This window comes from Podarcis filfolensis (genome assembly GCF_964270895.1).
Source record: "Podarcis filfolensis genome assembly, chromosome: 7".
In the NCBI taxonomy this organism is placed as follows: domain Eukaryota; kingdom Metazoa; phylum Chordata; class Lepidosauria; order Squamata; family Lacertidae; genus Podarcis; species Podarcis filfolensis.
Window position 1 is genome coordinate 10,934,930 of NC_139603.1, and position 27,099 is coordinate 10,962,028.

Here is a 27,099-nt window from a genome sequence, read left to right on the forward strand (position 1 = left end):
TGTATTCATGCTTGGGCAGTTGGTGTTTGAGGGTGCCGGGCTTGCGTACACATTATTCACAATTTCCAACACATCTGTTGTAGACAAAGTCTAGGGACAAATGCATCTTGAAATCGAAATGCTGCTCTAAGCTCCTAGGAGAAAAGGTGTGGTGATGATGATGATGATGATGATGATGATGATGCGTGCTTACTGAAGTTTATGTACCAAAATATTGTACATAAGTGAACACACCATTTTGTCCCCTGCCAGTAGACCTATTGAAGCCTAAGGGGGTGGGGGAGATCACCTGCCACATTTTTAAAAAATAGTTCTTACCTTTTAAACTTAGGTTAGTGTGCATAGGGCTGCAGCTTATCTTATTTCTATTCAGAAGAAAGCCCCATTGAGTTTAGTGGGACTTACAGTGGTACCACGGGATGCAAACAGGATCCGTTCTGGAGCTCCCTTCACATCCTGAATGGAACATAAGATGCGTCTGCGCAGGTCGCGTTCTGCCGCTTCCGCGCATGCGCGTGACGTCATTTTGAGCGTCTGTGCATGCGCGAGTGGCGAAACCCGGAAGTCACACGCTCCGTTACTTCCGGGTTGCCGTAGAGCACAACTTGAAAGTGCTCAACTTGAAGCACATTCAACTCGAGGTATGACTGTACTTCCAGGTGAGTGTATGTAGGATTATAGTTCCCACTGATTCATTGAGTAGACATGCAGTGTTAGATAGTGTTTTAGAGGCAAATATGGAATCTTGCCCACAGAGATTAGGAGAGTGGTGCTGTGGGTTAAACCACAGAGCCTAGGACTTGCCAATCATAAGGTCGGCAGTTCGAATCCTTGCGACGGGGTGAGCTCCCGTTGCTCGGTCCCTGCTCCTGCCAACCTAGCAGTTCGAAAGCACGTCAAAGTGCAAGTAGATAAATAGGTACCGCTCTGGCGGGAAGGTAAACGGTGTTTCTGTGCGCTGCTCTGGTTTGCTAGTCATGCTGGCCACATGACCCGGAAGCTGTACGCCGGCTCCCTCGGCCAATAAAGCGAAATGAGCGCCGCAACCCCAGAGTCGGCCACGACTGGACCTAATGGTCAGGGGTCCCTTTACCTTTACCTACATGACAGTAGGTAGAAACTGGCAGTGGCAGGCAGAAGACAGAAAGTCTAGTTTGTAAAGCCAGCATACCCAGGAAGAACATGATTGTAGACTCTGCAGTTTAAGCAAGCAACAGATCTACTTGAGTTGGACCTATTTCCATGTAAATATGCTTAGGACTAAAACCCAAGACCAGGGCTCAGTAAATTGACTGGGAGGGAACCTTAGAGACTGCAACATTGCTAGAGCTAGCAGGTGTGAATCTGGCCAGTTCTTTGAATGAAAGCTGCATGAAACAGAATAATATATCTTAAAGAAGATTACAGCTAAATATCCATGGTTGGAAAGGATTTGGGAGCAAAAGTCTTGGCCACGTTGACATCAGTGATGGGAGGAATACGTAATTAATTTTGATTTGGGTATACCTTGCAACTACTGACATTACTTTGTTTTAAGACCACATTCAGCATCATGTAGGTAGCTGTTACTTGCTTCCTGTTATTTGAAATAGACAGTGTCTATTTCTCACCCATCTCCCAAAATAAAACATCATGTTGACAAGTGGAAGGGATACATACTTCACATAAAAATACATTATATGCTAAAGAGGTGTTAGAGAGCCTCTTTTAGACCTATGGCCAGATTCATACCTTGCCAACTTTCTGGGGGCTGCATTTGGGTGGTAGGTGGAGCCAGAGGCAAAACAAATAACAAAAAAAAAAACAAACCCACAGGGTAAAAGTGGATTCCAACATGAACAAAATAAAAATATTGTACAAAATTGTATGGATCTTACATATATATTCATATATTTTACATTCAGTTCCCCCTTATTCTTTGGAGGAATTGTACAGAGAATAAGTGAAAGAGATATGAGATGTAAAATTTATGTCTAACCCTATGACTGACAGATGTCAGATGACATAAAGTGATTGGCAGCTGAGAGGACTTTGCCGGAAACGGCTTTGTTGACCATTTGAAGGGGCCTGGCAGGCCTGATGGGTTGGAGGTTCCCTATCACTGTACTAAGGGAAACTGTTCTGCTGAATTGAAATACTTTCTTTTTTATTGTTTACTTCCATTACAAATGGCTATCCTCTTGGAATTGAATTCACCCTTAGCCCCATTTCATACTAATAGCCAGTAGAAATGATGGTGGAAGCTATAAAATACACAGAGCTAATAATTGCATGAATTCTACACACCCATCATGCATGGTGAGCTGTTCTCACACATTGTGACCACTGTGTGGAGCTCTTGCCACACAGAAGGGTTTTTAATCAGTGGAACAGGGTAAAAAAGTGATTTTGTACTATGTTCCCTTACTCTTCTCTAATTGAATGAAAAAGGTGCTGATTTTCTCACATGGCCGGTCTGCGACCCCTATGAAATAAGGAGGCTCTCTTAAACAGCCAGGCCACAATCCAGCTAAATTATAATTATTTTATAAAGTTAGTTGTGTGACTAAGGGTGCAGTCCTATTTTCGCTGTCACCTAGGAATAGGTAAAGGTACCCCTGCCCGTACGGGCCAGTCTTGACAGACTCTAGGGTTGTGCGCTCATCTCACTCTAAAGGCCGGGAGCCAGCGCTGTCCGCAGACACTTCCGGGTCACGTGGCCAGCGTGACAAGCTGCATCTGGCGAGCCAGCGCAGCACACGGAACGCCGTTTACCTTCCCGCTAGTAAGCGGTCCCTATTTATCTATTTGCACCCGAGGGTGCTTTCGAACTGCTAGGTTGGCAGGCACTGGGACCGAGCGACGGGAGCGCACCCCACAGCGGGGATTCGAACCGCCGACCTTTCGATCGGCAAGTCCTAGGCGCTGAGGCTTTAACCCACAGCGCCACCCGCGTCCCGTCACCTAGGAATAACTCCCAGTAAATTCAGTGGTGCTTACTTCTGAGGTGACACATAGAATTGTTATTGACCCTTTGTAAGTTCATCTAAAGATTGGGACAAAATGCTTTAAATAAACAATTATAATGTACAGCCGCATTAAATCTTACTGACAGCCACGATACTTTAGTTGTGATGAACCTGCTCTATTGGTTTCACTGCAGGAATTAATGTTCCACAGCAATATGTATCAATATATGATTGTTTCAATTAATAAATGAAATTCTTTATAGTGCTTTCTAGTAGGCCATACACGCGTCTTATCAGTTGTGTCCCCAATAATGCTTGGATCAGTCAGGGCAGGCACTTGCACTCTGGACCCTTGCGCCTCCTGGCTGATAAAAACTAACAGGGAGGGGACAGCTTGCTGGGCCATGGAGGTGATTAATGCTGCCTTGCAAGAGGGCTTGGTCCCTGCCTGCTTGAAGGGGGCAGTGGTAAAAACATTCCTCAATAAACCCTAAATAAAATCTAAATAACTGCTGGCCAGTTGCCAATCACCCCTTCTTGGGCAAAATTATTCAGCAGGTAGTCGCAGACCAGATCAAGGGGCTCTTGGAGAAAATTGATTTTCTAGGTTCATTTCAATTGGAGTTTAGGCCCAGTTTTGACACAGAAACTGCTTTGGTCGTACTGTTGGGAGAGAGGCGAGGAAATATGTCCTTGTTAATTCTCCTCGACCTCTCAGTGACTTTCAGTACCATCAACCATGGTATCCTTCTGGAGTGGCTGTGTGAGTTGGTGTCACTGCTTTGAGGTGGTTCTGGTCCCCCCTGGATGGTCATTTCCAGATGATGACGCTTGGGGAGTACTCTTCGGCCCCATGGAGCCTTCAATGTGGGGCTCCTCAGGGTTTGGTTTTATCCCCCATGCTGTTTAACATCTACCTGAACCCGCTGAGTGGGGTCATCCAGAGTTTTGAAGTACATGGTCAGCAATATGCTGAAGATACACAGCTCTTCTCCTTTGCATCTGCAGGTGTGGCAGATGTGCTGGACTGTTGACTTGCGTTGATAAGGTACTGGATGAGAGCCAATAAACAAGCTCAAGACAGAAGCACAGTTAGTTGGTAGTTCCCTGGACCAGATTGCTGGGAAGCTGCCTGCTCTTGGTGGGATTACACTGCTTCTGAAGAAGTGGGTACACAGCTTGGGGGTCCTTCAGGGTCCATTGCTGTCGTCTGAGGCTCAGTTTGCTTCAATGGCGCTGAGTGCCATCAGCTTTGGCTGCATCCCTATCAGGACAGGGATTGCCTAACTTCTGCCGTCTATGCCCTGGTAACCTCCAGGTTAGATTCCTGCAACGTGTTATCTGTAGGCCTGCCTTTGAAGATGTTTCGGAAACTTAAGCTGGTGCAGAATTCAGCAAACAGGTTGAGCATATAACATTGTGTGCTGGCCTGACTGCACTGGCTGCCAGTTAGTTTCTGGGCCCAATTCAAAGTGCTGGTTTGGACCTATAAAGTCTTAATCAGTTCAGGACCACAATATTTCAAGAACCATCTCTCCCCATATGAATCTACCCAGACCCTGCGATCATCATCTGAGGCCCTTCTTTGTGTGCCGGAGGTCCGGATGGTGGAACATGAGAATGGCCCTTTGCTGTGGACTGCTTCACTGTCGTGACCTCCATCTTGTCTGGATTCAATTTGAGTTTGTTCATACTCGTAAGCTTTCATTGTCTTCTTCTGGTGAAAATGTATTGACATCCTGGTACAATTAGGATGAGGGAAACTGTTAGTGCCATCTTTGCAGCAATCTGCTCCTAATTCTGTAGACAGAATACGGAAGTTGTCTTGGCTGAATACATCTCCTGATATGTTGTTATTAAAACACAGACCTTAGTATTTGGGAGGCCAGAGATTTTTCACTCAAAACAAAAGATTTTGTGTGGGTGAATGTAGTATGCAGCTTTTAGAAAGAAGGGTTTTTACTTGAACAGTTGATTACTGCGCACACTGCCACAGACTTTGGTGATATGAAGCCCTGAGTGAGGGCAAAATTTGGTTCCCCCTAATATTTCTTCTTTTCACAACAATTCCTTTTGGTACAGTTGCTTTTTTGTGGATATTCTTAGTAGGTACCCACATAAATATAAGGCTTTTATTATTATTGTTTTTTTGCAATCCCTTGACTTGGGACCCTGTGCAGGGGAACTGCCCACACCACACTAAATTTGACACGGTTCGAAGTAAGTCCCACTGAATTCAGTGGTGCTTACTCCCAGGCAAGTGGGTATACGACTGCAGTCTTAAGTTGTTGGTGTGATATGACAAGTGGGGAGCCAGATACTCAATCCAAAGTTGTACAGGCTGAGAGATAACACTCTTCCTCATTACTTCAACATATCTAAGACTCCTGAATCCTAGGGCTAAATGCTGTGGACAGCTGCATGAAAGTAAAATATCCAACAGGTGATACATCTTCCATTTCCAAGAGAAGCTTTACTGATTAAATTTTTGCTGGTCATGCAGGTAGTAAGGAGCAGAAGGTGCAGAATTGATACAACATATAAATTGGAACGGTCCTGGCATTATAAATACATTCCACCTTCGCTCAGACATAGCTGACATTAAACCTTTTATCCTTAGGACGAATGGCATGATAAAAGCTGAACGGCCTCCTCTCCAATATACTCAAGATGAAATTACAAAATAAAACAAATAAATAATGAGGGGTGGGGAAAGCCAGGCAAAAACTTTCCTCTGTAACCAGGCCTTTGGCCTTTTAACTATCAGCGGCCTTTTAGAAGTTGGTGGGATATTTTTAATGTGTATTTTCTTTCCTCTTCCTTTTAATATATCTGTGCGGGGTTTGTTGTCTGTTTGCTTAGCTGTAGATCACTTTGGGTTATCCTGGGCAAGATAAAGCAACTGACAAATTTAATAAATAAATAAATAAATAAATTTAAAAAGTGTATCTGGCACCATCTGATTGCAGTTTGTTGATCAATGAAGACAGTGCTTTTTTTTCTAAAAAAAATGTTTAGGGGTACTCTCATTTTGACTCAAGAAAATCACCATTTTATAGTTCAAATTGGGAAAAATAAATACAGCAAATGGACAAATGTACGAAGATTCACAAAATGTTTAGGGGTATGCGTATGCCTGCGTCCAACCAGAAAAAAAGCACTGGATGGAGAAATACATCTTTACACTGACCTTTAAAAACCGAAGACCTGATCTTACTATCCTGTAATGTGTTGTATGGAATTATTGTTTTGGAGGATTATTGTATGTTCTGTGTTGTGTTTTCATATGACTCAGGGACCTTTTTTTTTTTTTAATGAAAGGCAGGCAAGAAATGACAACTGCCATGACTTTTGTTTGCTTTCAGACCTGAATACCAGCTACTTAAAAGAACGTGTGTGTGTATTTTTAAGAGCATAATATATTTTGATGGTCCCAACCTCAGAGACGAAGGAGGGATTATAAATTCTCCTGAGGAGCAACCATCATTGCACTGAAATGCTCCCTCTTTTCTGAGGGAGACTATATTAAATATATACTGGTGCCCAGTGCTTTTTAATTTTTTTAAAAGGATACTCTCATTTTCTTACTCATATTGAAACACTGCCCCTCAATGAGGCCAAACTTAGATTCACAAAATGTTTAGGGATATGCGTCCCCCCGCGTCCCCTCAGGAAAAAAAGCACTGCTGGTGCCTATAATTGATTCGTATTCTTTCTACGTGGGTAATATTCAGGGAGGAAAAGTCGGCAGCCGACTTGGATTTTGGGCGCGCGAGCCTCAGCAGGGCCTGCGCTTTCTCGTCAGCGCTGTCCTGACGCGGCCCCCTCCCGCCTGGGCCGGCCTGCATCAGGTAGTTGTGGCAAGAGGAAGAAGAAGAAGAAGGGGGCGCCATCGCCTGTGGGGCGGCGCCAGGCTGAGGCAGTGGGCGGTCGGTCGGTCGGTCGGAGCGCGGCGCCTGCGCGCCTTCTTCCACAGCGGGGCAAGCGGGAGCTCCTCGGGGCAGCGTCGCGGAAGAGAGAGCGCGGAGTGAGGTGGCTTGGCCGGCTGCTTTGCCCGGCGTGGCGCGGACGGCATGGCGGAGGCGGCGTTGCCAAGCTCAGGTAAGGAATGGCTAGAGCGAGCGGGAGGCCGGTGCCGCCGCCGGGCCTGGATGGTGGGGGGGGGGGAATGAAAAAATGCGAGCCTCGTGTGTGACAGGACCCGACTTGGGAGGCCGGAGGGGTGGGGAAAGGGGGGCGAAGGGGGGCGCCGCCTCGCTTCCCGCTCCTGAGGGGAACTCCTCGCCTCCACCCGGGTTAACCCCTCCGCCGGGCACAAGGCCTCGGACGGGAAAGGTCGGAAGGGCGAGTTTTCGCCTTGCTTCCGTGAGTGCAACCGGGTGAGGAGCGGCGGCGGCGTGTGTGTGTGCGGGCCCGGGGGGGTTATACAGGCGGCAGTAGCATCGGTTGCATAAACGCGCTGCTCTTGCTACTTGTACGCCGGGCTCTCCGAGCAGCTTGGAGGGGAGGGCGCACCATCCGTGATTCCCAAGCGCGAGGCGGCGAGCCTGGAAGAAGTCTGCAATATTGCATGGTGGTGGTGGTGGTGACGGTCCTCATTCCTCAGCTTTCTCCGCCACTGCTGCAGTGCATCTCGCATCAACAGATGTCGTGACGCTCATGCAAAAAGCGCGGAAAGGAGCATCCGCACAGCTACAGGAGCCCCTCGATGCAGGAGGGAGCAGGGAAACGCCGGAGCTCGGGAAAGGGCTCCGTTGAAATGCCCCATGCGGGGGCAGATCATCCCGAAATACCGTGAAGCCGAATATGATTATCCGTGGTTGCAATGCAGCACTGAGACGTTGATTCTTTTGGCTTGCCAGTATGTACTGCGGGATGCAGTTTGGGGCGGGGGGCAGCGACAGAATTTAATTTTAGCAGAAGTGTTTGTTTGTTTTTGTGCAAGGGCTGTTGCGAGAGTCGTTTTTCTCTCTCCCCCTTCTCCCCCCCCCCCGCCGTCCACTTTTGTAGTTGACCTTAACGGTAAGGTTATTTGAAACAGGCATCTTATAGAACGTATTTTTTTTTTCAAAATGTTATTTCCTGAGTAGGGTGCGGAGATGAGCTGCTGAATTTTTTTTATTGTTGAAGCAAATAAGTTCTTATCTGTAATAGCAACAGCAAGATGTGCATTGAGATTCTTGGTTGCTGCACAACAAGCAGTATAGGTCATGCACACCAAAGGATATTTGCTTATAAAATGTAGCTGATAAATTATTATTATTATTATTATTATTATTATTTATTGAATTATATACTGCCCTGTACCTGGGGGTCTCAGGGCGATTCATATAAAATACTCTGACAATATATAGAATGTCATAATGGTATACTGCATGAGAAAAGCACATATACCTCAGTGCTTGTAGTTATTTGGCTTTGGCTTAATACTGCAATAAATCAGTTAATTGTGATAAATGTAGTACTGTGGTCTTGATCTTTTTACCAAAGAAACGAAATGTTGTTTGGAGTAAAAAACATGCCAGTGTGTCCTGCATTGTTTCCCAGAAATTTCTCCCCCAAAACCTGAAAGGTGCCCAAAAGAGGCTACAGTATTTTGACATCACTTGGCCAGTTAGTTCATTCTGGGTTTTGCAGAACAGCAAAATGCTTTTTTTCAATATATATTCCATTTTCCTAGGTGTGTTAAATCCAGATGCAACTGACTTCATTCCAAGAGACAGGCAAACTTTCAGTCTGAACTGGAACAGTCAATCCAGATTGGAATCAAATCGGGACAGAAATGCTATACCACCTTCTGCTCACCCTAGACATAGTAAATATGAAAATTCTCCTGTAGATCAGCATACTTTTTATAGTCTAGAGAGTCAGCATAGAAGCCAACCAGATTCTTCATTGTTCAACAGTATGGGTAAAACAAAGGGCCGCAACTTACAGAGTCAGCGATGGTTGAGATCAAGGAATGATAGAACACATGGCAAAAATCAGGCAAAGCAGACAAATGCAGGGAATTCAGAAGATCCTCAATGTTTAGATAGCAGATTGATTCCAGGACGAAGGATGAATCCAAGAGAATACAGTGATTTTTCTTCAGACAGTGAAAAGGAGGCTGCTACTGCAGATAATAGAGGAGCAAAGCCAAAGAAGACATATTTGATGCATTCACGTGGAAGAGGATTGAAGGAAAAGGAGAAACATCCTCCTGAAAGGGATAAAAGATTAGTTTCTAAATGGAGGGACAAGCCCTTTGAAAATATACCAGCAATAGATCTTACACAGTCGGACTCTTCTGACGCATCACTTGGAAAAGCAATATCTGATGGCTTTTCTGACAATAGCATTGCCCGGAGAAAGTACCCCTTTGCAAACAGATATTTTAGGGAGCCTATGTGGAATAAAGAGACTGGCAAAAGGCAAGATACATCTAGGAGCAAACATGTAAAACATGTTAAGAATGCGTCCCTTCCGCATCCTCCCAAAGAACGCACCAGTGAGAAGAGAGAATCTGTGCTGCGTGAAAGGGGTTCAAACTTAGTGAGTGTGGCACAGGCACAGCCAGTACAGGAATCAGGTACACGTGATGGGAGAAAGCCTGTCCTTCAAGATGGATATAAAAGTAGGCGCTGGAAAAAGCAAAATGATGCACCAAAGAGCAAGGAAACTCATACAGGTAAATTTCTGCATTCTTAATCCATTTGAGGACCTGAAAGCCCAGTTGTGTGCTTTCCTTTAGCTTTTACAAAAGTGGTTTTCCTTGGTGCTCTGCTTTGTTAGTCAAAATGCTAGAAGTTGGCTGTATGGATGAGTGCTCTGGATGTATATGTAGGAAATATCTGAGAAAAAATAAGTTAAGGTACATGCTTTATGATTGCAGTGTTGGAACAGGGCAAAAAAAATGAATGAATGTCAGAAAGATGGGTGGATATAGTGTCTACAATGGGAACTTTTCAGCAGCAGGTGAAGGCCTTCTGTTTCTGGCCTTTGAAACTTGGTTGTTGTTTGAACTTTTCAGAGACAGGAAACTTGTGGATCTCCAGATGTTGGATTCCAATTCCTATTAGCCCCAGCCATCATGGCCATCGGTAAAATGGGAGTTGGTAGTCTAGAAAAATCTGGAGAGCCAAAACATCCTTATCCCTAAACTTTTTCCCCTTGGTTGGATAACGTTAGAGTTTGTTTTGATCTTACGCTGCTTCATATGGTTTTATGCTGATTTTACGCTTAATTGTGGGCTGATGCAGCTGCTGAGTCAGTTGCTTACAGTACTTGTTATTTATTTGCAGTTGATTGTATATCTTCCTAGGTTTTCAGTTGTGAACTTGATTAATTGTGTGGTATATAATTGCACCAGGCAAGCTTTTAATTTCCTGGGTTTAGAATAGGTTGTGATATTTGAATAGTGATCCTAATTGATCTCAAAATGGTATATTGGTGATTTTGAGGAACGCTATGGAAGTTTCCCTGGAACCACCTCAGGAGTTCCTCAGAGGAAAAAGACCAACAATGGCTGATTTCACAGTCCTAGCCCCATGCACCTGACAGTAAGCACCATTGAATTCAGTAGGGCTTGCCTCTAAGTAGACATGGTTAGGATTGTGCTGTAAGAAGCTTTTCTGAAACGTAGCTTGCTCGTCATAACAATTATTTGTGCACTATCAAACCACCAGGGTGTTTTGGTGCACATGTGGGAAAGTGGTGAGGTTTAACATGGATGCACTAGAATTTGCCTCAGATTATCTGCAGCAGTACAGTGGTACCTCGGGTTAAGTACTTAATTCGTTCTGGAGGTCCGTTCTTAACCTGAAACTGTTCTTAACCTGAAGCACCACTTTAGCTAGTGGGGCCTCCTGCTGCCACCGCTCTGCCAGAGTACGATTTCTGTTCTCATCCTGAAGCAAACTTCTTAACCTGAGGTACTGTTTCCGGGTTAGCGGAGTCTGTAACCTGAAGCGTATGTAACCCGAGGTACCACTGTAGTTGAGTCAGTCTGTGAAGTGTTTCTTAAAGACAGAACACTTTTAACCACTAAGGTTATAAATGACATGCTCTGTTTGTAACAAACAAATAATGTCCTGAAGTTCAACATCATGTTGCTTGGAAAGTACTGTTGCGCTTGCTGTGCAAAGTCTCTCATCTTTGTAGTACTGCTGAGCAGACTGGTGTTTTGGAGTTGCCTGCTGTTTCATGGCAATTACAGCCACTCTGCATTTGCAAAGTCGTACCTACAGAGAATCAGGACACCTGCTGCACTGATGAGATAGTGTTGCTATTTAGATGAAAAGATAATTCAGTGCTTGAGGGAGCATCACCTTGCCTATTGGCAATATGGCACTTTTTGCTTCTCATAATGTAACTCGGTGATCAGGGTTGGAGAGGAGCATCTACAGTCAGCGTGTATATCTGAACTCTACCACTACAAAATATTTGTTCATTTTGCTGCTCTTTGCCTGTAGCGTATAAAATTTATTCCTTGGAGACCTGTCAGCAATTGTCATGGACTGGTTGGACGCAGAGGAATGGTGGGAGGAACCAGCTGGGGAACCACCAAGGGAAGAAGGCTCAGAGCACGGGGATTGGTGTTGGGATGACAATGAGTGGTCCGAGGGAGAAGACGGGAGAGGAGCTGTGGGATACCTTTGTTCATCAAATGGCTGGAGTGGCTAGTGAAGGTGTTTGATGTTAAATACAGGAATACAGGTATGGGCCTTGGGTAGGGTGGGGAGATGGTTACGCAAGATAAGATTAAAAAATAAAGGAATATGTCCTCAAAGCAGAAATACCATTCACAAATTGGCAACTGAAGGCAAAAGCATTGTTATGCCGCTGTACATTTGTTTAGTATGCCACAGGACTTATTTGTTGTTGGAATAATGTTTGTATATGTCCTAAAATATCTTCCTTAGGGTCTCTGATAGAGCAGCTTACCTCAGAAAAATATGAATGTATGGTATGTTGTGATGTGATCCGTGTGGTGGCCCCAGTGTGGAGCTGTCAGAATTGCTATCATGTGTTCCACTTGAGCTGCATTAAGAAGTGGGCAAGATCACCAGCAGCACAGACTGAAGGTCAGTATTTCCTCCAACTTGCTAAATGTATTGATAAGACCCCCTGTGCTTAACTGCTCTTATATAGTTGTACATAATCTTGTGTGACAGCCTCAATTAACTTTATGTAAAACAAGTTTATTGAAGTACTGTATTATATGAGACTTTTTTCAAGAAATGGTTTTTCCTATATTTTATTACTTCAGGTGATCAAATACATCCTGAAATTGATTGAGAACTATAAAGCCTCCCTCATTTTTTTTGCAGATGGTAATAGTGGCTGGCGGTGCCCTGCTTGTCAAAATGTTTCATCCCAAGTTCCTAATATTTACACCTGTTTCTGTGGTAAGTGTCTTTCAGAGTCAGAGTTCATGGATTATTGAATGTTTTTGAAAATTTCATCATTTTGATATAAGTTCGTTTTGATTGCATTTTTCCAGCTTGGCATAATGAACCTTCCAGTGCATTTGTAACTCAATATGGCTATTGTTTTCATTTTGTTTATCAACAGTAAACATAATTTATTATACTCCACTTACTTCCCATCCCACGTTATTCAGAAGCCCCTCTTCTCTGAAGAGGCTTTTCAGGTAGTTGCACAAAAGAGAAGGGCACTTCCTTAAGTTAACTAATATTTTTAATGTTAGGGTTGTTTGTTTACTGTTTTCACCTAAAAAACTAGAATGGGTGGAATTTACACTAGGGGATTTGCCCAACGTATTACATGCATTGAGAAAAGCAATACTGAAGAGTAGCATATAAATTTAATATACAGTATATATTTGAACATTTTTAATATATACATACATAAATATACACCCCCCATACATACTTACACAAGCACACATTTCATTTGCTTGTCTTCATAAAGATCTTTAAGAAATACCGTTTGCACCTTGTGGTATGGATGCTGCCATCTTGTCTGCTGCTGAACAGTTTGCTGTCACTATGGAAACATTCAGCTCCATCTTTTAAAGCATAGACTGAATCACATATGTTTAAAATTATAATAGGATGTGAATGATTATGGCTGTAGATGATTGTTTCCAGTTCTTTTAATAGCTGGCAAGTGTGTTGAATGAGCCTGTAGTGGGGAGAGGGGTGAGGGGATGAAGTTGAAGGGCTAAACTTGCAAGGAGCATGGAAACCTTAATTGTATTTGTAGGTACATGAAATGAAGTTCTGTGCATACTTCTTGAATGGATATAATACTCATCATGTACAAACACACACATATACATAGACAAAGAATGGATTAGAGACAGAAGAGAAGGGTGATGTGTGCTGGAAGAATTTCGTCATATTGTCCTCATGTAAGTTTAAAAACCTGTTGTAAAATGTAAAAGAGGATTGAATTTAAAAAAACTTCATTAAGAGGAATCACAAAAAAGGAAATCTTTTAAAGCTTTAATATAGTTTTGTCTTTGATTGATTGATTTTAAAAATGAACACTCTCTGTTTTGGTTTTTTTTTCTATAGGTAGGGTAAAAAATCCTGAATGGAATCGAAATGAAATTCCACATAGCTGTGGAGAACTCTGTAGAAAGAAAAGATCAGCTCAAGACTGTCCACATTTATGTAATATGTAAGTATTTTTTCAAAATGCCCAGCACATTAAATTATATGCCTTAACTCTTGAAAGATAAGCAGGGCTTTTTGCTTTTGTTCTGCAAAAGCATGTGGTTGGTAGAGCAGTCCTAACCTTTGATCCACTGCACTGAAGAAAGCTAGGATGCAGCTGACTGTCCAGCTGCCACTGTGAAGGTCTTTGCTGCACTGGCCAAAATGGTGAGCAGAAGCTATCACTGGTGGTATCCCCACTAGTGGTAGCTAGTATCAACTCCCCAAAATGGAGCTTCAGGGTCAGTGAGTGGGGAGAACACAGAGCTTGACTGGCCAAGAATCCGCTGGGTGCTAAGCTGGTCCAGCTACTGTTAATGGGCCCAACCTGGGCCTCTTGGCTATACCAGCCCAGAGCTTGTGCCGTGAAAAAGAACATCTTCACTGGCTTCCCCGTTTGTCTGCCTAGCCAATGTGAACGGCAGCATTTTAGACACAGCAGTGGTTCTGCTGAGATCGTAAGCAGGGCTTGCTGAGATGGTGCAAACGTTGATGGTGGGGTTCACTTAGTTGCATGTTAGAGATAAGCAGCTGTAGGGTCATATATTTCCTTCCCATCCAGCCACTTCCTTTTAGGGTGTGAAATCCTTTTGCCCTTTCACCATGGGTGAGTGTTAAATGAAAATTGACATTAACTAGAATATCAAATGATTGTGCTCTAAAATAAATAACTGCTCCTGATATTCTAAACACAATGCTGGGGACTTGTTCCTCATCATTATATCTTAACTAGGCTTCTGTGTTGTGTTAGGCATGGTAGTATTGTGTCCAGCACTGTAATTATTAAATTACGTTCCGTGTAGTAAAGTTCTGATGATGCCTTAACTTCAGTGCGCAAGGATAACTGCTGACTTTTGTGAATCAGATTGAAATGAAAATGTTACAAAACTTAAATTCTGTTGAATGCTTCCATTTTTCAGACTCTGCCATCCAGGACCTTGCCCATCATGTCCTGCTTTTATGACCAAAAAATGTGAATGTGGACGCACAAGGTGAGATCATACTTAGACTTTATTGCAAAATGCTTAAAATTTATTTGTGGCCTGTCACAGAATAATAATTTAGTATTTATTTTTTTTGTAATGTCTCTGAAGAATCTAAAAAATTTAAAATAATGCACTATTTATTTAAAATAATATTTTTAAATGGTCCATATTATTAGGAAATTGGCTGGCTACCATTTTAATGGCATGTATCTCCTAGTATACATGCTCCTTCCATGTGCAGATGCCTGTGTAGTTGGATTGTCTACTGCAGTGCCCTCCTCTGGCTGGTGGCCAGTATTTTTAATGGCAATCATTCTTTTTACCAAAATTTGAAAATATGGAAGGGTGCTGTTAGGGTAGAAAAACAAAATTACTTGAGAAGGAAGGCATGACATAGATACTAATATTATATGAAGCTTCAGTGGGATATTGCAATAAGCAAATCTTTCTGTACGTGATCTCTCTATGTACAGTGACAAGCTCTTACAGGCTGTACAGCAAAACGCATCAGAAATAGATGCCACCCTCTCTGCTGTGATTGCCTAGCAATTGCCTGCTGTCTTTATGATGTACACCACAAATAACTCTTCCTATTGTGACTAATCGTGCCCCTGCTGTGTGAGATTCCTGTCAAGTAAGAATTTCCAGACAATTCATAGATAATTTTGATACATCTGAAATAAATGGAACGTGGTTTATGGGCTGGCCCTCAAGTTTTCTTTGTTCATTGCTGCTGCTAATGTAAAAATGAAGTTGCCAATATTTGGTGCTATTGTTCTTAAGGTGTTTTTTTCTCAGGTTGTCCCACGAATTAAAACTAAGAAAAATAGTGAAAGGTAAATATAGTAAGGCCCACTAAGCTCAGGTTTTCAGTTTTGTGTTGCTTCTGTGTGTATCATAGTATGCTGTATAATCACTTTGTGTATGATTACAATTCAGAGTTGTAGATTAGATTGTCCTGTTGAAATTGCATTATACCCTCACCCCCCATTTCCTTTTTCGTCTTAATTTCCCTTCACTTTGAAAATCGTCTTATCTGGATAGACTCTTGTTTGGTTATATGGAAAAGGGCATGCACAATGGTGCTTGAATTATAAATCAGCATGGATACTGAGAGCAGCCTTAAAGAAGAAAAAGCTAAACTAAAACAATGCTAGGTCAATTTCCCCCTGCAGCATCAGAAACAGGGTGTTTGGGGTGGGGATGAGAGAACCACCAGTACTTTATTTAGGGCTCTCCTGGCTGGAGGACACAGTCCTGCCAAAGTGCTCTGACCTTTGAGATGAGTTCTTTGCAGTGCCACTATCTCCCCAGGTACACAGAAACCAAATACTGCAAAATGAGGTCAGGGCCAGATGTATAGCTATTTCAGAATGCTCCAGCTAGCAGACCTGCCTTGGACTGATGGGAATCGCAGCCCCAATCACTGAGAGACAGGGATGCCTACCCTGCCTCTTGAGCTAGTGGTAAAGTCTGTTGAGGAGACATTTTGCTCATGAGCAAGAAGACACTTTCAATGTAATTGCCAGTGTTGCTTTCTCATCACAGTAAACCATGGCTGATTCCTCCAGTGCAGCCAGTATGTGAGTAATTGTGAATTAGCTGCAAATTGGCATATGGGAAAAAATGGTTTGAAGTTGGCTTGGAAAACATGGTTTAAATTTTAACATGTGTACTGGGCAAAACACTCCAATTTTTCTACTTGCAAGATGGCAAGCTGAAATCTCATTGGTATATTTCTATAGCACCCTCTGGGGGGCAGGCTTAAAGGTAAAGGTACCCCTGCCCGTACGGGCCAGTCGTGTCCGACTCTAGGGTTGTGCGCTCATCTCACTTAAGAGGCCGGGGGCCAGCGCTGTCCGGAGACACTTCCGGGTCACGTGGCCAGCGTGACGAAGCTGCTCTGGAGAGCCAGCACCAGCGCAGCACACGGAAACGCCGTTTACCTTCCCGCTATAAAGCGGTACCTATTTATCTACTTGCACTTAGGGGTGCTTTCGAACTGCTAGGTGGGCAGGAGCTGGGACCAAAAGACGGGAGCTCACCCCGCTGCGGGGATTCGAACCGCCGACCATACGATTAGCAAGTCCTAGGCGCTGAGGTTTTACCCACAGCGCCACCCGCGTCCCGCCGGGGGGCAGGCTTAGAGTAAGGTAAAACATAGGTTCCATTACAGCCTGGTTCACACATCATGCTAAGCCAAACTTGGGCTAAATGAGAATGTGTTAGGGGCTTGGAGAGGAGCTCAAAGCTACTTTGACCCCAAATCTCTGGCCAGTGTTGGCTGGGACTGATGGGCATTGGAGTTCAGTGACACCTGGAGGGCAACATATTCCCCATTTGGAGTTAAATAAATAACTTCTAAGCTAGATAACTCGTCTGTTTTACCATTCTAAGAGGTTTTCTTATTGTCCACCCCAACCACCATGATTTGTATGGATTTCATGTACATATGAATTTCTAATTCTTTTGTGTCAGGTTTGCAAACTACCTTCTCAGATTGAGCTGACTCCCTTTGTTATAGGTACAAAAGAATTAACAGAAATGCTACATTATCTCCTTTTGTTTGCTTAAAAGCCATTTGAACTACTTCACAGATGACAAATTAGAACCAAATGGAAATGGTTCCCCCCTCCCCAAGTATTTTCTCTTAGATAGCATATGCCCAATTGTGTGAGCAGATGAACGCTTCTTTAGACACACAGAACTCAGACTAATTGTATCAAATTTGCATTTGAGAAAGGGTGCATGGGCATTTTCTTTGAGACAAAATAGCTGCCACTTTAAAGTTACATTTTGGTGTAACCTGCTGTGTGCTGCTACAACTGTATAATTGCAAAGAATAGTTTTGCATTTTCAAATGGTGCAAAAGTATATGCTTTAAGACACGCTGGTACTGCGGGTGCTGGAAGCATTTTTCCTGTTTAAATAAAGATCTCTGTGGTTTTCACTATTATGGAATTATTCTCCCTTTAATTTAGCAAAACCCTCAATGGAGCATATATTAAAGCCTAAAGGGACTTGCCTGTTAATATTAACAGCTCCTTTACTAAATATATGTAGTTACATTCAGAGGGAATGTGGGTGAGAGCCTAAACTATAAACACAGTATTCTAATCTTGCCAGCTGCAACTGATAACTGACTGAGTTTTCTTCTACAGCCATTCAGTTCGCTGTGGGCATTCTTCTGCAATTCAGTGTACTAATATATGTGGGAATGTTTTGAATTGTGGTACACATAGCTGTACCCAGATATGCCATTCAGGAAAATGCCAGCCGTGTGAATTGACTGTAAAACAAGGTGAGTGGTGTGTATGTGTGTGTGTGAACAACAACAAAAAATGTGGAAAATTAAATTTCTAATAAAATGGTACTAAAACTTCCAGGAGTTGTTGATTATGTAGGACCCACATACTTAAGAATTATGTTAGGCTTTCCTGAACCTTTTCATGGATTGACATGAAGAAACAGAAGAGCTACTGAAGTACAGTAACAAAATGATGTAGCAGCAACAGGGCTGGAGACACCATTGTTCCATCAGGAAAACGGAACATAGCTAGGGAATTGGGAGTATTATCAGAAGAATAGTGCTCTCCCTCTCCCATTCCCCTGGAGTTTAAGTTAGTGATGAAGACTAAAAAGAGCAACTGGTCACTAATATGACTCAAAACATGTTTTTTTCTCCGAAGTGTTCAGTCGGTAATCAACTGCATGCAGTTCATAAGGTTGCTGTTTTTCTTCTTCTTTTAAGGCTACAGTATTTGTACACACTCCTAGTGGTTCAACCTAGCAACTTAAAATCACAGTCTTACATGAGAAGGATGAAACAATCCAATCATACACTGTGCAATTTCTTACGGTTCCATTTGGGCATGGCGTTTTAATTGTGCCGATTTCTGCTGTGGCTGCAGAAACTGGTAACTTGTAACTGCTGCCCCCCACGTTGGTTTTGCTGCATTAGCAGCACTGAAGTGACCTCCCCAGGGCACAAGCCTGGGCAAGTGCGTATGGAAGTCCTGGGCTGCCAGACAACAAGAACCCCCCTCTCAGCCTTGCTGATGTTCACCAAAGGAAAGCAGAACAGTATGTTTGGCACCAGCTTGGCTGTAGGAGTTGTGAGAAGGAGGCGTACAAGGTGCCATCCGACCATCTTAGGGACTCCACTCCGGATTGGCGTAGGATTTACTCCTTCTTTTGTGGGATGGGTTAATCCAATTGATCTGGTTAATCTTTATTTTGGCTCATGTGTTGTCCTTTCACTTTATGATAACCCTTTCTGTTTCTCTTTCTCCCCAAATGCTTTTTTCTGTACAGTGTGTTACTGTGGGAGCACCTCTCGAGAAGTGTTGTGTGGGACAAGTGAGGATCATTTCTCTTGTCTGAGAACTTGCGGCAAGTAAGTTCTGCTTAGAACCTGAGCTCAGTTTTGTCAACGTTTGTGGATTAACATAGCCTTACGTGGCATAAATTATATTTCTTTAATTTCAGAAAACTGTCCTGTGGAATGCACAACTGTGCACAAGTGTGCCATCCCCAGTCTTGCCAGCCTTGTCCACGGCTGCCACAAATAGTGCACTGTTGCCCTTGTGGGCAAACGCCCCTTAATAAATTATTAGAGCTGGGGTGCACAGAACGTAAACTCTGCACAGATCCCATCCCATCGTGCGGAAGAACATGTGGAAAACCTCTGCCTTGTAGTAGCTTTGGTAATTAGAATGTTGCTTGCTTGTGTATGTGTGCTGAATTTTATTGCCACTTCCAGAACAATTAAAAAACGATTTAAAAAAAAGACGAAATAAAAGTGCATTTCTATGGTAGTAGTTCAAGTTGATAGAAAAAGCCTATATAGAAAAGAAACTTTTCTTTGGGGAGGAAGATGGAAAAGAGGTTGTAAGCTGCTCTGTGTTTTACCAAATGGTAAAACATTTTGTGCAGCCTCTCATCTCCAGCCACCAGGATAAAAAGGATCTAAATGCTGTAAGAAAGGCAGTTTTTCCAAGCTGGTGAATCCTGCACAAGAGCAAATGAACGGAGCACCGTACCTTCGTAATGTATAGACCTAGTATGATGTAATGAATAGAACACCAGACTTGGGCTAGGAACGCCTGTTTTCAAATACTTGCATGACTGAGCTTGGGTCAGCCATTATTTGTCAGTCTAAGCTATCTCACAGGACCTAGTGAATGATATATTTACAATAAAGTTAAAAGTTCAAAATTTGTTGCAAAAGCGGTATCATGGACAACTAGTGTTATTGTTTACTGTAAGGAATGGAATCTGTGATTGCTTATTTTGCTCAGGGAATACATAGCTACTCTGGGTGGTATCCAAATTAGCATTACCATGCCCCATCAATGCAATAATATCTGGTTGTGCCACAATACTTTCCCCCCACCCTCCTCCTCCAGCAGGCCTCTAAATCTGTTCTAAGGATTTGCCCAACCCTCTGGAGCAGATGTGGTAAGGGTGTAGGGTGAGGAAGGGGAATCCCATTTGCTGACAGGACACGATAATTAAATACGATCCAGCGTATTAAAGTTTCAGTTGACCATATTCTCTTAATTATGCACAGATGCTGTTCATACATGCGAAAACCTCTGCCATGAAGGAGAATGTGGACCATGTTCTCGCACATCAAAGATTTCCTGCAGATGTGCCTTAAAAACAAAGGTAATTCCTAAAAATAATAAAGAATGAATATTGAAAGTAAAACAGTCTTGTGGCACTTGAAAGACTAAAGCATATGATATCTACTTTTTATGTTTGCATGGTTATCTTCTAATCTGAGCTTGCAAAACTGTGTTTCCGTTTCTGTCCCATGTGATGTGTTTTTTCCTATATTTGTGCCGTAATTATTGAAAGTCCATTTATTTTTGGCAGTGTTAACCAAAGTATTCAAATATTTTTAAAATAGATGTGCTATAATGCTTACCCATGGGCCAATTGGCTTCCCTCCCCTCTTGTTTTGGAAATGTGATGGTGTAAGAATCCCCAAGTAGTATTGATGAGGTGAATTGGGCTTGAACAAAGAATTCCAGATCTCTCGATTCCTGCAGCTTACCCTAATACCATAAGCTTTTCAGTATTTAATATCTTGATACTTGATGCGGAGAAAGAGGAGAGAGAGAACTTTTCCCCCCTTCTCTTGTAACACTGGAACCCAGTGTCATCCAGTAAAGCTGACCAGTAAGAGATTGTTGTTGTTTAGTCATTTAGTCATCACTGGCGGAGGACGAGGGGGGGCGGGGGATCGCACCGCCCCTGCAGGCGGTGCGCCCTGCCCCCCAGAACGCATGCCAGCCCTGCCCCCACCTGCTGTCCGCCCCCGGTGCCAGAGCATGAAGCTCCTCCACTGTTAGTCGTGTCCGACTCTTCATGACTCCATGGACCAGAGCACACCAGGCACTCCTGTCTTCCACTGCCACCTGCAGTTTGGTCAAACTCATGTTAGTAGCTTCGAGAACACTGTCCAACCATCTCGTCCTCTGTCGTCCCCTTCTCCTTGTGCCCTCCATCTTTCCCAACATCAGGGTCTTTTCCAGGGAATCTTATCTTCTCATGAGGTGGCCCAAGTATTGGAGCCTCAGCTTCAGGATCTGCCCTTCCAGTGAGAACTAGATCATACTCTCCAGTGAGAGATTATGGATGGACAAAAGGAAGTGTTTCTCACACTGCCTCGCTAAACAGTGGAGTTTGCTTCCACAGGACATGATGATGCCACCAGTTTAAGATAATTTTAAAAGTGGATCATTCAAAGTGATTTAAAAGTGGATCGTTCAAATTTGTGGAGGATAAGGCTATCAGTGACTCTGGTCATAATGGCTATATGCTACCTCCAGGATCAGAGGGGCCAGGCCTCTGAACACCAGCTGCTGGGAGCACAAGTAGGGAGTGTGTTGTTGCATTCCTGTCCTGTTTGTGAGTTTCTCATAGGCACTTCGTTGTGCTCTGTAGAAAACAGGATGCTGTACTAGTAGCAGGGCTCTCTATATTCTCATCCAACCTCTGATTCCCAGTACTGGGGTTTTAGATTTCAAATCAGCTTCCAATAAACTATCACCTGTATAGTGCAGCAAATGTACTTTATGGTAGTGTTGATTTCAAAGGGAATTTTGCAGTCGCTAATGCAGCCACACAAAGTAGATCTCTCTTTTATTTTTTATAAACTAACCCATGAGACTGATATTTTCAGTCCTTTAACCAGATCAGGAGGCTGTCTCTAGACACTTTTACATATTTGAAATTCTGCTTGTTGATTGTGAAATACATGCTACTACCCTGAATTGTTGTCCCCTCCTTTGGTTGTAAGGTGACTGCTTTTGTGTGCTTCTGGCATAATTCAGCCTTCACACAGTTCGCTGGATTCATCCATCACAGTCAGACTTTTCAGTTTTCATATGCTGAAAATCTAGGTGCAATGAGAACATGGGGCATTGAGAATTTTTGCAATGGTTAAGATGCAATATTAGCTGTTGCAATGTGTTTTTCTTTAATGTCAGTCTGATGATAGAAATAATGTGGCTATAATCCAATCAATTTTCTTTTCTTTAGGAAGTTCCCTGTGCCTCACTCAAAAATCAAGGTAACAAACACATTCATGGCTGGTACCCTTGTGAAATAGCACTACGTGTGCCATGTAAACACAGTGGTTGCAACTCACAAAGTTAGTTCAGCACACTTGGCTGAGGCTTTCGGTTACTGACTATTGAAAGAGAAGGAGACGCCTTGTAGATCTTTGCCTGCTACAGCCAATGCTGGGAGCCCCGTGTGTATGAAGAAACGTTAATTGTGGCTGCTTGTTGTCTGGCTCCTTGACACCTCAGAAAGCATAAGCATTTCCTGAAATGTCACTGATAGCACATAAGCAAAATTCTTGCATATATGCACACATATGTATACAGTGGTACCTTGGTTTGCAACCGCTTTGGATTACAACTGTTTTGGATTACAACCACGTCAAACTCGGAAGTGTGTGTCCCTTTTTTTTAGATTAAAACCTCTTCTTTTTTGGATTACAACCCATTGGGGGGGGGAAGACCACATTGGCAAAAGCGCTCCTTGGGTTACAACCTGTTTTGGTTTACAACCGGACCTCCGGAATGGATTATGGTTGTAAACCAAGGTACCACTGTACACTCTCCTCTGCTTTGAGAACTTAATCTGTTCCCCAGAAATGGTTGGTTAGGCGAGTGTTCACATACCAAGCCACTGGTTTCAATTGTTTCCCATGGGGGAAATCCCACTGTGTTCCTGACCTAGAAGAAATGACAAAATCCATGCTTCGCAGGTCCTACTGCGTGTTTGTGTGTGTCCTGCTGCCACTCTCCGGGAATGACTTTACTTAATGATCTCAGCAAATATAAAATACCATAGAGTAACAACTTTATAGAAAACCTCTTCCTTTTTGTTTTTTGCTGGTTGTACACAGCTAATTAGGTTGCTGCGCTCACTATTCCCTGGTTCCCTTTATTCAGTTGTGGTTTCTCTTCACAGTTTTTCTGCCTGCACCTTCCCACAACAGCATAACAGTGGACATTATGCTGGGTATATTATTATTATTATTATTATTATTATTATTATTATTATTAATTTATTAATTTATTATTTGTACCCCGCCCATCTGGCTGGGTTTCCCCAGCCACTCTGGGCAGCTTCCAACAAAGATTAAAAATACATTAAAATGTCACACATTAAAAACTTCCCTAAACAGGGCTGCCTTCAGATGTCTTCTAAATGTCAGGTGAAGGAGAAGCACCACATAGGAGCCAGTCCTTCACATTCACTGCTGTTAAGTGGGAAGATCAAATCCTGCATGGTGCTGCTGTTGAGCAGGAAAACGGAGAACCTGTGTGGCTGGCTAGGAGAGGCAGCCGGAACCAGAACTGAGGAAAGGAGCCCGGGAACAGCGAGTGCGGCACCCAAAATGGCTGTGCACAACCAGCACAAATCAAACGAGCAAAAAGAGGACTAAGCAAGTTTATTTAAAGCTATTATTTGCACTGAGACTAAGGAAATTCATTCTCAAGAGATTAGCTTACACGCAGGTCTGGCTTTTTGGATATCTGAATCAGCCGTTTGTGTAGTGAGGTCCCTTGCGACTTTGTGATTCTCTGACTCTATGAGGTATGGGGGCAAAATCCCTGTGTTTAGAATTTTCGCATGACAAGCAGGCAGATAACAACCTGTCTCTGTGTATATATATGAAAGATGCAAATATTCCTCAAGGTTTACCTGCAATTGATATACAGTGGTGCCTCGCAAGACGAAATTAATTCGTTCCGCAAGTTTTTTCTTCTTGCGAGTTTTTCGTCTTGCAAAGCACAGTTTCCCATAGGAATGCATTGAAAATCAATTAATGCGTTCCTATGGAGACCGCCTTCAGACCAGGTCCGGGGACAGTCTGTCCCCGGACCTCTTCTGAAGGCTGGCGGGGGGAGAAGGACTTTTCTCCCCACCACCAGCCTTCAGAACAGCCTTCAGAAGGCTGGCGGTGGGAAGAAAAGCCCTTCTCCCGCCGCAAACCTTCAGAAGAGTTCCTCGCAGGGCTGCCTAGGCTGCGGATAGCAGCCTGCTGCCCCGCGCGAGGGGCGCTCTGTTTCAGAGCGCCCCTCGCGCAGGGCAGACATCCGCAGTTTGGGGAGCCCTGCAGGACTTCCTCGCAGGGCTCTCCAAGCTGTGGATAGGGGTAGCAGGCTGCTATCCGCAAGCTGCGGATAGGGGCAGCAGGCTGCTATCCGCAGCTTGGAGAGCCCTGCGGGGAACTCCTGCAGGGCTCCCCAAACTGCGGATGTCTGCCCGGCGTGAGGGGCGCTCTGAAGCAGAGCGCCCCTTACGCGGGGCAGCAGGCTGCTATCCGCAGCCTAGGCAGCCCTGCGGGAACTCTTCTGAAGGCTGGCGGGGGAGAAGGGCTTTTCTTCCCACCGCCAGCCTTCAGAACAGCCTTCTGAATGTTGGCGGTGGGGAGGAAAACCTTCCTCCCACCGCAAACCTTCAGGACAGGTCCAGGAACAGAGGAGAAGGCGCGCTGTGCTTCCCCGCTGTCCCCGGAGATTTCCCTATGGGCTTTCGTCTTGCGAAGCAAGCCCATAGGGAAATTCATCTTGCAAAGCCGCTAAAAATCGGAAAACCCTTTCGTCTTGCGGGTTTTTCGTTTAGCGAGGCATTCGTCTTGCGGGGCACCACTGTACTGCTTCTTACACAAGTAATCATTAACTCCCACGTGGCTTTAGCATTCCATACTTGTCATTCACTGAAGCCAGATAAGCCAAATTAAGTTTTAGGCCTCATGGTTGAAATGTTTAGTAACTTCTAAATAGGTATCAGTCTTCTGCTAAATGCAAAAGCAATTTTGTTTTATGAGTTATGGTATTTGCTTTTCCAGTTACTTTTTATAGGTTGATACAATTCTTAAAATTGTAGCTTAATGTTTCCTGTAAGCTGCCTTGGAAGGGTCCTGAAAGGCAGGATACTAATAAGATTTGCCTGCGTTCTTTATATGGGTCTTGCAAGGGCTAATGTCTTATCACAGTTAATGCAGCATGGAGCCTAAGGGTAGGTGCAGTAATTTTCAATGAATAGCAATCATGTAAATGTATTTTCTCATTTGTAGTTGAAGTTGTGTTCTTGTGTGACAAGAGATGCAACAAGAAGCTGTCATGTGGACGACACAAGTGTAATGAGATTTGCTGTGTGGTGAGTTCATAAATATAATGAAATATTTTGTTCCAGCAGAAAAAGATTTTTTTTCCTTTTATTAGTTGTTTGAACTCTTAATTAACATTTAGAAGGCTGGCTAATAATAGCCATATGCAATCATCCTGGTTTTGATCTTTAAAAAAATCTGCTTGAAGCCATTTTGATTACTCTTCTTTAGTTCATTCAGAAAAAGAAAAATACATATTCCCATATTTTTAGGTTTTTTCCTTATACATAATTTCTATAACGACTTCCCATCACCCCATTGTGGATCCTAAATGCTTTAACGCGTCACACTCTTCTTTATCAGTCCAAATCATTTAGAAGAAGAAGTATTAAGCATAAATTATTAATTTGATATAAAGGAAAGAGGGGGTGCAATTTTCATTTTCCACATCACACATAAAACAACATAACTTACAACACACCCACCACGTTTTTTCTTTCGCAGGACAAAGAACACAAGTGCTCTTTGATTTGTGGACGGAAACTCAATTGTGGCATCCATAGATGTGAAGAACCTTGTCATCGTGGCAATTGTCAGAAGTGCTGGCAGACTAGTGAGTGCACATCAGAATTGTATGCTCTATACTAGTTTTGAAATACATAGTCAATTCGCTTCACTCAAGTTGTTTAAAATTAGTTTGTTTAAAATTATGAATACAATCCCAATCCTTGATCTGTGCTGCTGGAGAGGGTTGGGAACAGGTGGCAGTACCCTTTTGTTGGGATCTGCTATCATGGGGGCTCCCATTCAGCTCACCAAAAGGATAGGAAGTTCGGAAGCTACGGTTGGCAGTATTCCTGCTGTGGGTAGTTGGCGTAAGTCCCCAAAATGAGGGTTTTATTGGGGCAGAGCAGAACCGCCAATGGATCTGCTGGGTACAAAGCAGATTCATTTCCCAGAGTTGTGCTTAATCTGAGTCTCTGCTGTGCCAGCCTTGAGCTGGGGCAGCAAAATTGGAAAAGCAACAACCACCACCACCTCCATCTTGGTGTGAGCAGCAGGATTGTTGAATGTGGCGGTGGATTTGCTACTCTTTCCCACCCTGCTGTTTGTGACCTGGGCTTTGGATTGATCTACCCCTACAAAGGTCTGTATAGTTAAAGCTATGGTTTTCCCAGTAGTGATGTATGGAAGTGAGAGTTGGACCATAAAGACCATAAAGAAGGCTGATCGCTGAAGAATTGATGCTTTTGAATTATGGCGCTGGAGGAGACTCTTGAGAGTCCCATGGACTGCAAGATCAAACCTCTCCATTCTTAAGGAAATCAGCCCTGAGTGCTCACTGGAAGGACAGATCCAGAAGCTGAGGCTCCACTACTTTGGCCACCTCATGAGAAGAGAACACTCCCTGGAAAAGACCCTGATGTTGGGAAAGATGGAGGGCACAAGGAGAAGGGGACGACAGAGGATGAGATGGTTGGATAGTGTTCTCGAAGCTACCAGCATGAGTTTGACCAAACTGTGGGAGGCAGTGGAAGACAGGAGTGCCTGGCGTGCTCTGGTCCATGGGGTCACGAAGAGTCGGACACTAATAAACGACTAAACAACAGCACCCCTACATTGAACACAATGCAATACCCCTTAGTTTCAATTAAGTCCCATGCCATTTTTCCCCCAGTTTGCTTTCGTGCCCACTTTTTTAAAAAAAAATAGATAAATGCCCGCTATCTATAGATATACTGGTCTATATGGTTAGTTATCAGTTGGATAATAATTCATGGAAACTCTTCCACTGTGTACATGAAAGTCTGTTGTGCCAGCAAAGCTGCAGCATTGGTTATGTCTGCAACCTCTTTTGG

At 43.5% G+C, this 27,099-nt stretch overlaps 1 protein-coding gene and 1 long non-coding RNA gene across 5 annotated transcripts in view; one reads left to right on the forward strand and one right to left on the reverse strand.

Moving 5' to 3' along the window:
• Window positions 1-112: 112 nt before the first annotated feature.
• LOC310767641 lies at window positions 113-3,200 on the reverse strand. The gene is made up of 3 exons (XR_014550997.1): window positions 2,944-3,200; window positions 1,094-2,575; window positions 113-772 (listed from the first exon to the last, which is right to left on the reverse strand). It is a non-coding gene; the product is annotated as an uncharacterized lncRNA (long non-coding RNA).
• Window positions 3,201-6,652: 3,452 nt separating this feature from the next.
• NFX1 (nuclear transcription factor, X-box binding 1) overlaps window positions 6,653-27,099 on the forward strand; it is a 36,969-nt gene continuing 16,522 nt past the window's right edge. Inside the window, exons 1-13 of one of the 4 annotated variants that reach the window (XR_014550946.1) lie at window positions 6,653-7,049; window positions 8,629-9,618; window positions 11,852-12,013; window positions 12,260-12,337; window positions 13,472-13,577; window positions 14,533-14,604; window positions 17,760-17,899; window positions 18,913-18,994; window positions 19,087-19,304; window positions 20,171-20,268; window positions 22,150-22,180; window positions 25,208-25,290; window positions 25,745-25,853. Coding sequence is in view for 3 of the 4 variants with exons in the window: in XM_083624617.1 (XP_083480743.1) it covers window positions 7,022-7,049; window positions 8,629-9,618; window positions 11,852-12,013; window positions 12,260-12,337; window positions 13,472-13,577; window positions 14,533-14,604; window positions 17,760-17,899; window positions 18,913-18,994; window positions 19,087-19,304; window positions 20,171-20,268; window positions 22,150-22,180; window positions 25,208-25,290; window positions 25,745-25,853 (2,197 nt within the window). In the remaining variant the exon portion in view is untranslated. Of the gene's footprint in view, window positions 7,050-7,236; window positions 7,810-8,628; window positions 9,619-11,851; window positions 12,014-12,259; window positions 12,338-13,471; window positions 13,578-14,532; window positions 14,605-17,759; window positions 17,900-18,912; window positions 18,995-19,086; window positions 19,305-20,170; window positions 20,269-22,149; window positions 22,181-25,207; window positions 25,291-25,744; window positions 25,854-27,099 lie in introns of those variants that run through there. The other 3 variants (XM_083624617.1, XM_083624616.1, XM_083624618.1) reach the window with 3 other exon arrangements.